The sequence below is a fragment of the Siniperca chuatsi genome, linkage group LG8, assembly GCF_020085105.1.
Source record: "Siniperca chuatsi isolate FFG_IHB_CAS linkage group LG8, ASM2008510v1, whole genome shotgun sequence".
Taxonomy (NCBI): domain Eukaryota; kingdom Metazoa; phylum Chordata; class Actinopteri; order Centrarchiformes; family Sinipercidae; genus Siniperca; species Siniperca chuatsi.
The window spans coordinates 11,626,221-11,639,778 of NC_058049.1; the positions used below are offsets into that span (position 1 = coordinate 11,626,221).

Below are 13,558 nucleotides of genomic sequence, written 5' to 3' on the forward strand. Positions count from 1 at the left end.
ACTGCCATCACCTGCATTACGTTCACCAACATGCTGGGGTTGGACGAAGACAGATGAGGGTTTGTGTGAACCTCACTGGAGCACCCTAGCAGAGGCATCAAAAGCCTGCTATGAGCTTGTAGCATGCAAGTGCATCAAGGGTTGCTTCACGTGCTGCAAGTGCAAAGTGGCACCACTTGCTTGCACAGCTCTGTGTCTGTGTGAAGGGGAGTGTGAAAAAGTGCAAATAATGTGCTGCAGTATGGCTTTTTTGTTACTAATTATTGCTTTTGATGCATGAATGGTGCAGAGAAATGCACCGATGGAAAGCTGAAGATCTTGCAGTTCTATAGATGGTTGTCATTCCAGCACAAAGGCAAGGGGATGAAATTTGACCCTGAAGTGACCTTTTATTTATTTTTTTTGTGTGTTTTTCTCAGGATAACAGCTCTTAAAAAGCACCCTTTGACAAACAAAGAGGGGAAAAAACATGTCTGCGATCTTCTGACATCTGATTTAATCAGTTTCAACACACCTTGGCAATCATCAAGAGTCATAAAATCAGTTTTCTGCAACATTCAGGAATATTTAGCACCTGCGTGTCGGCCATTTTTAAAAATGCCATATTTGCAGCGCCCCAATATCTTTATCTTTTCATAACATATAAGCCTACATCTGTGCCAAATGTGTTGCTTTTATCGCAAAATGCACAATTGTTAGGAATATTTCAACCTAGATGCCCCACCAAGAGACTTGTTCTGGTTGCCAGGGCCAGTTGCCAGGTCGGAGTAGCGGAGACTCCAAGAAGCTGCCGACACAGTATAAAATACTGGGTCACAAATTGGGCAAAAATTGTGATCTTTTATAAGATAAGAAAGGTTTGATAGCACAAACATTAGTATATAAGTCTGTCTGTAAAGCACTAACACCTCAACTGACGATATTTGCTCGACACTTTGGTCTTTTTCATATAGTTAATTGATCCTCCGGAGCAGTGGGAGGCAAAAAGCAGCATATTGACCAAATCTGCAACAAAAATATTTGGCCACCTGACGAAAGCTGAAGTCTTTCCTTTCATAGTCATCAAAAACTGTACATGATTCTTCTATATGAATCTGACAATGTAAATATTGTCTCATGTACAGTCTCAAGTAAATCCCAACAAATATGACCTTATAACATCAAATACTGCCCCACATTAAGAGAGGCAGGCTATTTGAGCAGCACATGGTGCTGAAATTAAGTCTAATAGACTTATGAGAAAATTAAGACAAGTAAATAATTTATTTATTATCTTTTCTATCTATTTGACAACAACAGTGCTTTCATTCAATCATAAATAAGGCAGGCCACTGTCTGTGTGGAGATAACTTATCAATTAACTACATCTGTATTCTTAAATTAATTAAAAGAAACAAACAAACAAAACATATTGAAAACATATAGCTAGGCTTCTGTTTTCCCTATTTAAATAATGTCGTTACCACTATGTTTGGTGATAGTGATCAAAATAAAGTTCACCTGTTTCAAGTCTTTGTGCTAAGCTAAGTTAGCCAGTTGCCAGTGGTAGCTTCATATTTATCGATCTTCTCATCTAGATGAATCTGCCAGAAAGCGAATAAGCGTATTTCCCAACGTTAGCTTTCTTACACTGATGGGTGGTTAGCCTAATGTTGCCAAAAGCCACTGGCTCTATTTACTTGTTTTTTATTCATCATAACTACATTTTTCTACAAACACTACATTAAACAACAAATCATATTTATCTTACATTTTACTTCTTCCGCATGTGAAGAGCTCGTGTCCACAGAGGGCCAGTTGCCTGGCAACTATTCTGTCAGCGCATCTTGAAGGCGTGAATGTGCTGCAATCACATCAACACCCGGCATCTGCATGTTCTTGTTAAACACACTTATCACTAAAAGCACATGAAGAAACATTTCACTCAGAAAGCTTTCAGTAAAGGCATTTTCATCCATATCCGTTCTGCGTTGGGGTTTGCGGTAAAGAGGCCCTAAAAAAGAGGAACAACAAGTATGAGATCATTGTTCTCTGTGATCAAAAGTCTCTTCTGCTGTGCCCTTTTTGTTATTTAGTTACTGTAGTCATCCCCGGTGATCAGTGTCCTCAGCACTGGTGGAAAGTAACTATAAGTACATTTACTTAAAGGTACCCTGTGGTTTTGTCTTATTAAAAAAGTTGTATTTACATTCAGTGTTACTCACTAAAATGTATTTTTAAGAAGTATTTTAAATCCTGTATTGTTTACATCCATGCTTGCTAGCTAGCAGTCTTCTTCACTGCCTTTGATGGCACGTTGCTGCGTTTCTTTGCTTGTTAGTGGCACCAACTTTTGATCAATGAAACAATTAGCATGATGTGAATCGCGTCTCCTGCACGCGTACGAGTACAAACAAAACAGGGACCCTCTTGTCAAAATATTGCTCCATAGCACTATTAGTGGTCAAAAACTCCATAGGTACTGTACTGTACTGTACTTGGGTGTAATTTAAGGTACATTTTGTGCCAGTACCAGACTTTACACTTCTAGTCCACTTCAGTTTAGAAGGAAATATTGCACTTTTTACTCTACTATATTTACATGGCAGCTATAGTAACTAGTTTCTTTGCAGATTTACATTTAAAACATATGATCAGTTTATAAAATATATGATGAACTGTTAAAGATTAAATTGCCCAACTGTATATAAAGTAGTATAAAGGTCCTCATTAACAAATTGCAACACCAAAATGTTGCATTCACATTAATAAGTATCAACATCAGTAATAATAACATAATAATATATTATCTAACATTATAATAATAACATAATAATATATTATCTAACATTATAATAATATTTTAACACTCTGCATAATGAGTACTTTTACCTTTGATACTTTAAGTATATTTGTCTAATAATATTTATGTACATTTACTTGAGTAACAATTTTAATACAATACTTCTTCCACCACTGCCTCTTAGGTTTCAGGTAACCTCCAGTGGAATCTCACACAACTGTTGCTTATTGTTTTTGTCCCTTTAGGATCTGCAGTCAGATCAGTTTGTTGCCAACCTTTAGTCAAGTGACAGGAAACTAAAATAGGGCATCCTTTTATCATGTGGTTTGCTACCCACCAAAATATCAAGCTAAACTTGACTTACGTTTTACTTCCCTTACTACCAATGTTTGCCTTGTCCCGCAGGCTGAGTGTACATTCAAAAGCACGCACATTTCTGTGACTCACTCAAGTTGTTTTTGTCTTGATTGTCTGTTTTGGATGTTTTTTACAGTGTCAGCATGTGTCTTGCCTTGCAACTCATTTGTCTCATAAACAACTTTTTGTATAAATATCCTCTGTTGGATGAGCTGGACTGTTTGTGATGGCCTCCTGTAGCAGCCGTTACTGAGTTTCTAAATATGTCATCTTTAGATTTCTTTCACTTCCACACTTGCAATGACAAATACATGCTCAGTTGAGAACGATGGCTGTTGTGTTGCATGATAGAGATCTTTGTTGAAAACTGACATTTGTAGGAGCAGAAATGTTTTAATACAGTGGCTGCAGGATGTATTCTTGCTCTTCACTGCAGCAAGAGAAGAGAAGCAAGAGATGAAGAGATGCTTTTAAAACCACTGCTCCTCATTGATGCTCCTTTAGAGAGCTTTTATCTGACTGTGCATGTTAAATATGAGTAACAAGAGGTTGATTATTTAATCACAACATTAAAATAATTACCTGTGTCAAGCAAGCTTCACAGAAAATCAGCCTAGCTGTAATAAAAGAACAAACTGAGTTGTGGTGACATTTTCAAGAACAATTTTATGTGTGTCAGTTCTGTTTCGAGCTACAGAGAGTTTGTAGCACGCAAGGCTGGGAAATAAACCCACTAGCCTGTGTGTAAACCCGAGCACCAAAAACAGGGTTTGCCTATTCAGTTTCTGTGCGGCCACGTGACTTCCTCTCAGCCTCTGCCCTTCGTTCGGCTGCAGTGGAGTGCAGTTCTACCTCCCCTCTGTTTTCTTTTTTATCTGGCAACTTTGGCAGTCACAGCACAGTGACAGAAACCCTCACTGATTAAAACCGTTGTAGCGTTTTCACGGCTTTTTGTCCAGAGAGATCTCAGGACCACTGAAGAAGAAGATGTTGAGGCGAAGGCCTTCCAATGCCTCAGAGAAGGAGCAGGTGCAGAAGAAGAAGGTGAGTTTTTAGTTATTTGTTTGTTTTGGAAGGTGAGGAAGGTTTAAAAGTTAAAGTGCTTAAACCGAGCTTTTATAAATGTAAATATTATAGACACTGTGGTTTTGAAGAGGTCTTTGTCACACACTTGAAACATTTGATGTTTGCACTACAACATTACGTGCAGCTGTCTTTGTTTGCACATCTTTTTGACACAGGATGTCTGCTCAAGTAGTACAAGCCTTTGCGGTGAAGCTGAACAAACCCACACACACAAACACACAAAACGTAAAGCTCAGTATGATATTTATGTTTAAAACAGAACATTTTTTAAGCGTCTAGTCTGACTACTCTCTGGCCTCAACATATTCTTTGTACTTTTTTAGAAAAGTAAAGTTCCTCTATTCTGGCAGGGTGAATCATTGCTGCAGATGTAGCTTGAGTCACAGTAGGCTTTGTGGCTTCTGGTGTTTTCGTCTCCAGCTGCCACCATGAGAGCGAGCCTCCTACGCTCAACACCAGTGCCCTTATTTTCCATCCACATCTCCCCTCCTGTGGTCTAATTCACGCCTCGTCATTACACATCTCATTGCCTTTGTTCTCGGCAGTCGTCTCCCAACACATAAGTGTCACCTGCGATAATCGAGGCTGGAGAACGTCAATATTCCACAACACGAGTCACTCCTCTGCGATTATCAGCGTTAATAGAAGATTGGTTTATCTGAAAGCTTTGTGGCTTTTTAGCAAGGAGAACTGTGGCAGGAAACTGCAGCAAAACTTATAATAGCCTCACAATAAAGGTCATTTGTTGAGTGCACTGGTGGTTTAGTTCTTCAGGGTAGAGACAGACATCAGAGACCATCAGCCGCTAGCACAGACTGGATGTCTGCAATGATTGGCTGCCAGAAGTTGCTCAAGCTTTGCCCGTTTCTTGTGGTTTCAGCAAAGACTCGAGAAGGATGAGGCACGATAAGATGTACACTGACGTGTGGTTATATGGAAAATAAGATGAAGAATTTCCACCAGAGCTAAAGAAGAAACTCTAAGATGAAAAATTATGCAAAAGAGTAAAAACTGTGGCTTTTTTTGGTTCAAAATAAGTCTTAATTTTAAGCATATGCAAGTGACATGCTACATACCAGGCGAAAGGATGGTCCATTAACTGATTGAACATTAATCAGCAGCTTTTTTATTATAACTGATAACTTAAGTAATTTTTCAGGCAAAAATGCCCCAAATTCCTCAGTTCCACCTCCTCAGTTATGAGGTTTTGGACTCTTGGTTGGACAAAACACTATTTTCACTATTAAGTCACTATTAAAATCTTTTTATTGAAACTTTCAAAAATATATAGAGTCAAGACAACATATCAAATAACACAAAGTACACAACACATCAAACAAATGTACAAGTAAATGAAATGAATAAAAATGTGAGTGTTAATGTATGTGTAACATGCACACATTTAATGACCCAGATTCATGACTTTATCTTTGATAACTGTGTGAGGAGAGACAGTTGTTCCTTCTGAGAAACCCCTCTGCAGATTCATTCTGTTCCCACATATGAAGCGATAAAAACATGTTGTGTGTGCACAACTGTGAGATCAGCGTTATCAGTGCTGCATTAAAAAGCACCGTTTGCTTTGTGGTGAAGGAGTTATTGCTGCCCCTTTGTTGTTAGTTATAGCTTGGTTATGATGTTAAAATAAATGCAGTTATTTGTGTCTTTGCAGCTCACTCTGCAGAGGTCCAGCAGCTTCAAGGATTTTATGAAGCACAAACCCACCTCTCCTGTTGTGTCAGAAAAGGAGTTTACCTTGGAGGAGAATGTAAGTTGGACGTTACCTCTCAAACATACACATAAAAACACACAAACACATTATCAGACATACAAGACATCACTTTTTTGAAAGGTAGAAGTAGATATCTTAACGCTTTGTGTTTTAAGTTCCTAAATGGCAGTTCCTACAGATATGTTATCACATTGTTCCTCATTCATCATGCTGTGACCAAATGACACGGCACAAAGGCCAAGAAGAAAGTGTCATCAGTTATGGCTGTTACAGAAGTGCACAGTTTGTTTCCTCCTGATTTAACACACTGCTACACGTGTGGGCAGATGCTAACACTTTAAAATTCACAGAACTTTAGTGACCTTCCAGAAACATTATTTGTACCGTGAGTGGAAATTGGAAGACAAGTAAACGTAGAGGCGTAGAAGAAGAGAGGAAGTAACAACGAGAAGCGTTGCACAGAGCCCAGATGACAGCAACGTGCAGACAGGATGTCCTCTTGTGTGAGCCAGTCAAGCACAGAGCCTCTGTGTCAGACAGACAGTTGCAGAAGCAGAAAGCATTTACCCAGGAGTCTGACGGTCCTCCCCCAGAGAATTTAAGCATTTTTCTAATACAACCATCACAAAATCCCTCTGAATTAATGCTCTATTTCCTCTAAACCTAACAGCACTCCACGGCATTTCTGCTTTATTTTCCTTTGCAAATTATAGAGGACTCGACTTCTGTGTCCTCAAACATTGCAAAGTGTCACACAGAACATTTGTTGTAACCATGTGCCACATAAAAATACTGAAAACATCATTAGCTTTCATTACTGAGCCCATAGCCCCACAGTATTTGGCTGCAAACTCTGCTTTCAAGCACCTGGCCACAATAGAGTGCAGGTGTGTGTGTGTGTGTGTGTGTGTGTGTTGGTGGGTATCAGCAGTAAGTAAGAAATACTGCAGTAACACAGAATGCAAACCCCATTACCACAAAGTCTGTATCGTTAAAAAAATCATGAATACTTGTGACATCACACCATCACACCCTCACTTTACTTAATATAAATAAGGTCTTACCACATATCCGCTCATCTCCTCACATCTGTTGACAAATTGTTGAAATAGTTGATGATTTTTTCCCTCTCATCTTAGGTGGTAGAGTGTGTAACAGAAGAGGAAGCAGTGAAAAGTGGCAGCAAACTGGGAAAGAAATGGCGCAATGTCATCTCACGTACCATGACCCGCAAAACATCCAAGATGGTGCAGAAGGCTCTGGCTGAGGAGGGGGTAAATCCTGTTTCACTTACAGTAGCCTGACTAAAATATGAAGATCACAGTATTTAAATAGTAGCAATTAATATATTTTAAATAGCGTCTATAATACATACATTGTACTGTAAAGCATTACTGGAACAAAACACACCTTGACAGACACTTCTACTGCAGCTGTTACCAAAAGATTGAAATTGTCTCCATCTAGTGGACAAATGTTTGAAATTTGTTTTTCAAAACAAAAGCAGAATATCTCAGTTGTTTTATTTTTAGTGGTGGAAAGTAACTAACGACATTTACTCAAGTACTGCACTTAAGTACAAATTGTAGCCACGTGTATTTACTTGAGTTTTTCCATGTCATGACGCACTGTTATAGATTAAACAGACCAGCAGTATACAAAGAAGTTAAAATTGGCTCCATATCGACCAACTGCAACAGTAAAATGTTACGTACACATTAATGCATCAGCAATATCTAATAATATGTACTAGTATAGCACTCACAGGGCAAACTTTTCATACTGAATACTTTTGATACTTAAAGTACATTTGCTGATAATACTGTTATTTTACATTCAGTGCAGTACTTTGACTTGCAGTATTGCTACTTTTACTTAAATGAAGAACCTGAATACTTGCTCCACCACTGACATGATTTGTCATTATATGGTTGTTGTATATAGTTATAGTGAACAAAAAGGTAAACTAGAGTTGATTTATGAAGCCTTATGTTATTAAAAATGTCTCCTTATGTGCCCTTGATGCTCCAAGATCTGAAGCTCATAATGACCTCTGACCTGACGTTGAGTATTTTTGAGAAAAATTACTTTTCTAAAGGGATCAGTTAAATTATGGAGCCCCGAAACTGACAAAATGTAGTAAAAGCTTATCAGACAAGTCAAAAGAATAACTAAATACATCAATAAATAATATTGTTAGTCTAATAATTAAGGTGTAAAAATAAATGTAAAGCTTTATACTTTTCATTTAACCTCCAATCAGTTTGGAGAAAAAAAAACTAAACGCTTTTTACTTTTTTACTTTTCTACCAACTAGTTGATAAAATAAATTACATTTTACTCTTCTGTTTATCTTTCACCAGCTTGTTTTATTTTTTAACAAATTTATTTTCCTATTTTTTTGTCTTGGCCCACATTAGCTTTATTTTTGACTTGTCTGATAACCTTTTACTACATTTCAGTTTCTTCTTATTAAACATGACATTACTGTTGTTTTTAAAAAAGAAAGAAAGCTTCATCATCACCTTCAGTTTCAATTCAACACTATTAATTGAGCGAACTGAAGGTGACTTGACCTGACCTATGACCTACACTGTTGTCCTCTGTGTCTCCAGGGTGAGAGCGGTGAGGAGTTGTCTCCAGTGTCTTATGACTGTCTTCCAGATCTGAGTGCAGGACAGAGGACGTCTGTATGCTCCACAGGGTCAGAGGACACCACGCCCAGCCCCATCACCCGCCAGCTCTCAGGCAGTAAGTGTACTGTACTGTTGCTGAACAAGATGTGCTGTATCTGTGTCCCTGTAAACCAGAGGGTTTCAAACTGTGAGGGGGAGTTGAAGGGAGGACATAACTCGGTGAAAACTTAACACACAGACATGATACATACCAAGGATGTAATTATCTCCCATGTCCATAAATAAATAAAGTCCATAAATCCGCCTAGAAATCATAGCTAAAAGATGTTCCTTATAGCTCCAGAACTTGCCTGAGAATCATCTCGTTTTAAGTTTTATTCAGTATCAAAGTAATCCAGTGATAGTTGTCTATTCATCCATGGGTACACTGAAAACAGGAACTGCTAATAGCCAATTCAGCATACTTTCAATGGTGTCAATTTGCCAACTCACTGACTCCATACCAACATTATACTTCCTGTTTACATCCCCCAAAGCATTATGGGAACTGCCCTACCAAAACCTAGAGCATGATTATCCCCCAAATAGCAGTAAGACAAAGACATGTGAGGCTCAGAATGTCCCATCAACATGGTTCTTATATTTCTCAAACACTGAGACTCTCCTCTATCTATTCATATGCAGATATTTGCAGTGTGTTGAAAACCTGTGGATATAAAGACCAAAAATATAACCCCTCCTAAACCATAAGTATCTGAAGGCTCAGGATGAATCTGACCCTGCTTTTTATCTGTGCACCTCAGGTAGCGACAGACAGAGCTTGGACAGTGGATACTGCCAGAGGGACAGCATGAGACTGGAGGAGAACGGCATCTCTTACAACGGACCTTTCTGTGGTCGCGCTCTGGTCCACACTGACTTCACTCCCAGCCCGTACGACGTGGAGTCACTCAAACTTCAAGTGAGCCTCGGGGGGAAGTCTCTCTGATTTGGCATTGATTCTGCTGTCTCGTCAAGTCGTCCTCCGGGGAGCTTGTTAGCCGAGTGAAACAAGTCGGGTTGTTTTGATTATTATTCTTCAAAGCAGAGTTTAAACTACATGACTCGTTACTGACTGCCTGTTTGACAAAATAACATAATTTTAGTAGTGATTGTGTCAATACTTTCTTTCTGAAAAAAGTAAGAAAACTATACTTTCAGTGCTTGAGACTATGAGGTCTCCCCACCAGTAAGATTTGCAACAAAAGGATTTATCTTAACAAGTTCTGAAATTCTGTTGGGTTTAATACATTGGACGCCATGAGATACTGCTTCACCTCTTATCTGAAGGCAAGTGCTAAAGTTAGGAAGTCAGCTAGAAGACCTTCATGTTCACTCTTAAAAAGGCGAGTGTTTAGTTATTCAGCTATTTGCTCATTCATATTTCACTTTTCATTTTCTTTGCTATGCTTCTACGCAAGTGATGATTATGAGAGGTTGGTTGATCAAGCAGTCAACTTAGAGGAGTATGGACATATAAAGAGTTATATTTATACTGATAAATAAATAACCAAACGAGTCTTGCTCTCAAGGGCTTTCTTTTGTTCATCCTTTCATTTGTATCCTTTGGTAACATCATCATGACTAAGCCTGGCATTCATGCGTCATCTCTCTCTTACAGAAAGGAGACATCATCTACATCATTGAGAAGCCCCCAGTGGGGACGTGGACAGGGAAGCTCAACAACAAAATGGGATCCTTTAAGTTCATCTACGTCAACCTGCTGCCTGATGAGAGCCCCCCGTCCAGGAGGAGACAACGCAACAGCAAGACCTGCCAAGCCAAGTCCAAACCCAAAACCCTGGAGGAGGTGCTGGACACCATGGGTCTTAGTGTAAGACAATCTCTGATAACGCTGTTTGTTACACTGCAGCCGGACTTGTTGTCCTTCTCCACATCATAATCGTGGATATCCATCTAAATGTCGTGTTTACATTGCTGTGTTTCAGGAGCTGAGTTCTTTGCTGTCCATGCACGGTTTCCAGAGTCTGGAGGACTTTGCAGGACTGAAGGAGTCTCACCTCAACGAGCTGAACATCACCGACCCAGAGCAGCGCTCCAAGATCCTGAATGCCTCTGAACTGCTCAGAGACTGTAGGTTTACACACTGTGAAGCTACAATAATCTTTCACAATGATGCTGCAAATACCTCTAATCCAGAATTTCAAAGCTCAGAAAAATCTCCCAAGAAAAGACAGTTTGCTAATTTTAGAGTCACTTTGTGCCACTCAGACATCAGGTTGAGGCAGTGTAAAAAAAAAAAGTGTCTTTTATGCTACTGTCATATTTTTTCTGCCTTAGCTACATAATAAGGTACATTTCATTTAATGCACAATCCTGCTTTGTCCTGATATTTCGGCTTTTTTTTTTTTATCTCAGCCACACCAAAATCCCTCTTATTATTATGAGTAAATATTTATATTTATCTATCTGCTTCTATTATCTATTAAAATTATTATATTATTATGCTCAGTGATGATGCCCATCCAATAATTACTGACTGATTTTATAGCATTTAGCATCCTTCTCTTGTTTTGATGAAGTATTGATGAAGTATTGTCTTTCCTACTAATTATTAATTAGAGTTGGGTGCTGATTTAAATCCAACCACTGCAACAAAAAAAGCTAAATTACTGAATTTTAAAGGTCAACTTTTTTTTTCTTTTAGAGAAGTTGGTTTTACAGTGAAGTCGACCTGCTGCAAAAACACTGAGGCAGCCAAAACAATCCATTCTGTTCAGCTAGTTTTGTAGCTAGCTGACAAACTGTAACTACTACATGTCCTGGCGTAGGAAAACAGAACTGAAATCAGAGTGGAGTAAACCCCTATTCAACAGAAAAAAGAGCACTCTTGTTATTATAAAAGTCCCACCAAGATTAAATAAAAAAATGAACCCCACCAAGAGTCCACATGGGGAGGCTCAAGAGAGTGCACATTTGATTGGAAGAGCATGTTATGGCGCCCCCTAGTGTGGCTGTAAAAAGCAGTGTGACAACCAACACCTGCAGCCAATTAGTGCACGTGTCGCCTGTACAAGAAATGATTTGAGGCACATTAAGACCATAATCACAAAATAGAGAGTAATTTGAGCATATTTACAGGATTGGTGCTTGTGTATTTGTTCACAGCTCACACAACCTGACTTGAACGGACCTCTCAGAGTCCTAGATGAATTAAAAAAAGGATCATATCGAGCTGTTCTGTATTAAAATGTGATCCTCTTTGCCCCGTGTAGCTGAAGAAGAATCAGAGCCTGAAGAGGAGAACAGATCTGGGCAGGATGCCAAGGAGCCGAGGGATTCGGGCTGCTTCGAGAGCTCGGAGAACCTGGAGAACGGACGTGAGGAGCCAAAGACTGAGGAAGACCTCCAGGATGAAGCATCGGAGGAGCAGACAAACCAGGAGAAACATGAGCAGGAAACAGAACAGCAAAAGGAGAACCAAGGCGAGCAGCTGGATGCTCTCCAGGAGCAGCTGCAGGAGCTGACGGTGGACGAAGGATCTTGAGAAGTGGTGGGAAAATACTCAAACTTCTTTTATTCCTGGTTCTCAGGGACTCTGTGGACGGAGGTTTAATGCCATTAAAAACGTCTCTTCATTATAAGAGAGAGGACCGGTGGTAGGAACACAATGTAAGGTTGAAATACTGAATGAACATGATGGTCTCAGTTTGCTTGCACTGTTGAGCAAGCAGCACAACTTGTCTTCATCTGCCACAGCTGGGTTTGCTGTTTTGAATGAACATGTTATATTGTAGGAATTATGTGTGCTGTTGTTTCCTACTGAGGATCATGTTAGGTGTAAGGTGTCTGTTAATGACGGTACCAATGAAGCATTTAAAGGTTTTCTTTCTCTTCACTATGACCCTCTCTTAAATGTTTTCATGTTGTGCAGTGTGATACAAATACGAATGTAAAATATTTTTTAGATATCTCTCATGTTACTTGAACTGTAACTTTCAGTAGTTAGATTTTATGTGTCATGAGGTCCATTACACTGATTTCTGTCATTATGAGGAAGTTGTTTACTGTGCTGTAAATAGAATTTGAATAAAACACAATTCAGTGAGATGTTGTTGATAATGTAATGTAATTTTGACTAAATAACCTTGACTCAAGGTCCACTTTACTAGCTGTTTCCAGAGCTTTCAACTACATCTCACGGTCTTTAGCAGCAAAAGGATTTGCACAGTTGTCATCCTGTGATCTATGTATGAAACTTTAACTGAGACATCTCCATGTCTCCCATGAGATGTGATTGAAAGCCTCAGGAACAAAACTACTAAGTGGACCTTTAGTTGGGATTATTTAGGCACTTTTCAACAACAAGGCAATTCAAAGTGCTTTACACTGAACACAAAAGGCATAAAGAAAAGAAACAATTCAATATAAAAAGACAACTTTAAATAGGATTTAAACGATAAAATAAAATAGATAAAACAGGATATGCAATATGAATAAGTAGTCACAAATTGAATTTAATAAAGTGTAGTGAGAAACAGAAAAGTCTTAATTTAAAAGAACTGAGAGTTGGAGCAGACCTCAAGTTTTCCGGGAGTTTGTTCCAGATATGTGGTGCATAAAAACTGAATGCTGCTTCTCCAGGTTCAGTTTTGACTCGGGACAGAAAGCAGACCGTCCAGTTCTTAACGGAGCAGCAGATCAGAAATGTATTTTGGCCCTAAACCATTCAGTGCTTTATAAACCAACAGCAGTATGATAATACTTTCATACTTTAACTTAAGTAAGGTTTTGAATGTAGGACGTTCACTTGTAGTGGAGTATTTTCACAGTATAATATTAGTACTTCAACTTTAGTATAGGATCTGAAAACTTCTTCCACCACTGACCGTTCTCTAGTGCTGCTCTTCTGGGGGTTTTCAACATGAATGTTAAAATCACCAACAGTAACTACACAGTCAAAGC

At 38.9% G+C, this 13,558-nt stretch overlaps 1 protein-coding gene across 1 annotated transcript; it reads left to right on the top strand.

Moving 5' to 3' along the window:
- Nucleotides 1–3,949: 3,949 nt before the first annotated feature.
- sash3 (SAM and SH3 domain containing 3) lies at nt 3,950–12,703 on the top strand. The gene is made up of 8 exons (XM_044205062.1): nt 3,950–4,183; nt 5,898–5,993; nt 7,097–7,231; nt 8,573–8,708; nt 9,397–9,554; nt 10,254–10,466; nt 10,582–10,726; nt 11,869–12,703. Exons 1-8 carry the CDS (start codon nt 4,127–4,129, stop codon nt 12,138–12,140), a joined length of 1,212 nt encoding a protein of 403 aa, XP_044060997.1. The 5' UTR covers nt 3,950–4,126; the 3' UTR covers nt 12,141–12,703.
- The last annotated feature ends 855 nt before the right edge of the window (nt 12,704–13,558 follow it).